The following is a 4,060-nucleotide window of genomic DNA, read 5'->3' as shown; positions in this document are numbered from 1 at the left end:
CACAATTACAGCATTTTACTAGTCAGTATTATTGCCTAGCACAGTATTTTTTCCATTTTCAGTAGGCTTTGGGTCATGACTTCCTTTAGCAACCTTCCAAGAAATTAGGATGAGATGTAATTAGCATTATATCAGGATTTACGACTCATTTCTGAAATGATCCTCAGATATAAAACATTCCAGAGACCAAACGATCCCTACTTAATCACCCACATAAATATGTGCTATATGAACTATTTGGCTCATAGGTTGTATCTCCTCTGTAGTCCTTTTCTGTGTTTATTGCTATCACGGGCACCAGCACAGAAACAGCAACTCAGTCCAATAATGATGGAACTTATCCATGCTAGGAGTCATACAGAGCTTGGTACAAGTTTTCATCACAGCTTTTACTGAAATATAAACAATAAGCAACAATGAGCCAGCAATTTGACTTTTTCAGGGAAAACCAAAGGTAGATGACAGTATATACTTTCAAGTTCTCTCTGCAAAACCCAAAACATTATGACAGAATCAGCCATTGCCTTCATCTGCTGACTTCACAATCAAAATAAAGTTTATATTCAAAACAGCCATGAATTGTATAATCTGACACACAGTGATAAGCCAATTGAAACACTATAAATTGTGAATCAGAAAATATGAACTAACCTAATGAGAGCCTTTTCTCCAAAGTAATCCCCCTTATGTAGATTTTTAATCAGCTGAGGCTGCGAGTGATCTGCAGTACTCTGAGTAACTATCACCTGTAAAGTTCAGGAACAAAAATTTAGCTTTGTAAGTTTCAAAGTATTGCATGATTTCCCCTTCTTTTCTGTGTATTTCATATATGTCTTAAACTCAGTAATGCTGCAGAAAGAGTTACAAATACATATAATTACTCCCTCCTCTCAAAAATTAAAATGATCAAACATTCCCTGACACCTCTCTGATTTTTGGTGAGATGGAAAAATGAATATACTCATTATTGCCCACTCCCCAACATTTTCTCCTTGTATCTTTTAAAGCAGAGCAAAATAAATTGCATTTTGATGAAAAACTGCAAAATACTTCAGTTCCCACAGTGGGCAGACATGATACGAGCTTTATGTCTTCTCAGCTAAACAACGAGCCTCCAGAAACATTAACTAACATTTCCCCCCTCATGAACCTCCGCTTCCACAGTAGCACACATTCTGCTGATGCCCACACCCATTAGCAAAAATCAAACCAGAATATCTCCAGACACAGAGATGTTTTGGAAACTTGAAACCCCTTCTGGAAGTTTATTGACAAAAAGTCTCCTGATTTGATTATTTAGAGTCCTGTGTCAGCCTCCAACATAACAGCTGATGGATAAAGGCTGCTACCTTGCTCCTCTGGGACTAACAAATGAAAGGAATAGACTCCGAGTCACCTAGAAGCCCATTCTCCATTAAACCTAGGGCTCCATTATTTCTTAGATATTTCATAACTCTATGTTTTGCCTATCAGATATTGAAACATCCAGGAGAAGACATAGGATCATATCTCATTTACAAAACACTGACTTTACATCTCTGCTACAGTGTCAAGAGGCTTCAGAACATACTTTAAGTACATTATAATTGGAACAGTATAACACAAGTTCATTGTGAATGAAAATTAGGCTCCTTGAATCTCTGAAATGCTGCCTCAGGCTTTTATCACAGTACTGTGAACTTAACAGCATCCTCAAAAACTCTGCACAGATTTTACTGAAGACCACACCCCTCAAGGTAGCTTTTGAAATACAGGTGTTTGTATATGTTACAAGTTAGGTTTATCATATCTTACCTTTCCTTTTGCTATTATAAAGAAGGTATTTCCTTCTTCTCCTTCCCGAATAACATAATCTCCCTTGTTATAGTACTCCTGTTGGGAGGAAGAAAGAGACAACATTGTCCAATATATCATTAGTCTCTTTGAAAATTCTGATTGCTATGCAGAGCTCTTAATACATCTGGCTGTTCCATTGATGCTTAACTTCCTATCTCTTGCATATGTTGCATCCTGTAATATATGCAAGCATTCCACTATATAAAGCGTGGTGGCCAATCTGTAACATATTTTAATGCAGCAGCATGTTATTTGTTTAAAAAAATATTAACATTGGTATCATCCTTACGAAGCAGGGGAAAACGAGGAAAAAAAATCAAAAGCTCTTAAAAGAGTTCTAAATCAAAATCCCATTTCCAAAAGTAATTTTGGGCTTGACACCTCAGTGGGAATGTCTAAATCATCTATTGCAAGCTACTAAAGCACCAACTTTTCTCTCTCAGCTAAGGAATCCTGCCTTCATTACCTAATTGTTTAACTTTCAATCAAGCATTTTTTCCATGTTAACTTCTTTCTGATCTGTTCCTCATAAACAACCACCTGATTTTTTTCTCCTCCAAATGTTTCCTAAAAGATCTCCTGTGCCAGGAATCCCACAAAAAAAAAAAAAGTCATTGCTTAGGATACTGCTGTGCGAAGGCCATTTGCTGTTTCACATAAACACCAGCATGATCTCCTCATCCCCTTGTGCTATGACCATGCATTGCTCTGTCTGCATCCTCTGACTCATTGGGACTGAGGCTCTTAGTTTTCTGAGGAACTTCTGTTCTCCATCTGCAGAACTGTTCCAAGACTGGGGGTCCTACAGACTTTCTTTATATAATAAGCATTAAGTTACCACTGCTCTTGGAAAACATCACAGCTATGACTATATATCAGGCCTTTACCTCCAAAGGCTTCTGGCAGATGCAGCCTTAAGGCACACAGATATGTGGCTTTTTTTCCCTTGCATTTTGCAGTGTATGTGGTCCCAGGCATATGAAAGTACCACATATCCATGTTGCAAACAGGTAAGGTGTGATTACCAAAAAAGAGTCAGAGACCTGGACAGCAACTTTGTGCTTAATCTTAATAAAGGCTAGATTTCAGATCCTTTTATCTACTTGCTCGACTCCTTCAATGCCAAAGATATAACTTACTTTTATGCCACTAAAAGTTATTATTTGCTACCAACTTGGAATTCCACTCTGACCACTCCAAAACCACTGTCATATCAACAAAAGCTTGGCTGGTTTTTGCTTTTACTTATTTATTCTACTATGATATTTTGAAAGCTTACTGAATACTGTTTAGAGAAACTTAACAGTATCTTACCACCTCCAAGCAGTCCATGATCCTGGTTAATTTATCTTCAGGTAAGTTTTTCAGCAGGGACACACTTCCAGAAAACAGAAATGTAAACAAAAAAAACCCCAAATATAGTTATCATTAATGCTTTTTTCATGATCTCTATCACCTATACAATTTGTACAACCACATTTTATAACTAGCTCAACTGGTGGTGCTATACAAAACACATAATACACAACTAAATCTTAATTTGCAAGGTTCGAGCATTCTTATATTGTTTTTTAGACAAACAGAACTCACACAACTTACAGCTTAGAAATATGGTAAACGTTGGTCAGTTTGTAAATCAACTTTGTATTTCAGTAGGGGAAAAAACTCTAGCGGGCACATGGACTAATTTAAAAATTCAGTCATACAGAATCCATTAATTGTGAAACCAGGACATCATAGTAATCCAATAATATATTTTCAACTGCACTGCAGAGACTGCAAAATCAGACAAAGGTAACAACTTCAGTACTACTTGGACAACTATTAAAAGAGAATCCAACTACAGCGATGACTTAGTGAACTTGCTGGTAAGAATGAAAAAGCTTCCCAGCCTGAGCACTTGGACTTTTAAAAGTTAGAGCGCTTAAAAAAGAGCTCTCTAGCTACTCAGGCTCAGCAAAGAAGTATTTATAGAAATCAAAGATGGAGATGGATGCAAAGATACAGAAGACTTTCTATGTGTGGCCAGGCTTGAGATCTTGATTTGAAGCCATGACAGAATGGTCATTCTTTGTTAAAGAAAGAATATATGAAATCAGCTAATTATGGTTTGGAACCTGTAATTTGACCTTCTTCCTAAGGAAAAGCACTGTACAACTCTCAGTGTGTCCCGTTTCCCCCCCCCCCCCCACGGAGAGAGAAAAATTCTTCAACTACTCTGCCA

At 37.2% G+C, this 4,060-nt stretch overlaps 1 protein-coding gene across 3 annotated transcripts in view; it reads right to left on the bottom strand.

Moving 5' to 3' along the window:
* PRKG2 (protein kinase cGMP-dependent 2) overlaps positions 1-4,060 on the bottom strand; it is a 34,749-nt gene that overhangs the window by 17,731 nt on the left and 12,958 nt on the right. For all 3 annotated transcript variants that reach the window (XM_009647464.2, XM_009647466.2, XM_009647465.2), the window contains 3 exons: positions 3,151-3,214; positions 1,795-1,872; positions 652-746 (listed from right to left, as the gene is read on the bottom strand). In XM_009647464.2, coding sequence (XP_009645759.1) covers positions 652-746; positions 1,795-1,872; positions 3,151-3,214 — 237 coding nt within the window. The remainder of the gene's footprint in view (positions 1-651; positions 747-1,794; positions 1,873-3,150; positions 3,215-4,060) is intronic.

Source organism: Egretta garzetta, unplaced genomic scaffold (genome assembly GCF_000687185.1).
Source record: "Egretta garzetta isolate BGI_Z169 unplaced genomic scaffold, ASM68718v1 scaffold89, whole genome shotgun sequence".
Lineage (NCBI taxonomy): Eukaryota > Metazoa > Chordata > Aves > Pelecaniformes > Ardeidae > Egretta > Egretta garzetta.
This window is presented reverse-complemented; position numbering and strand designations above follow the sequence as displayed.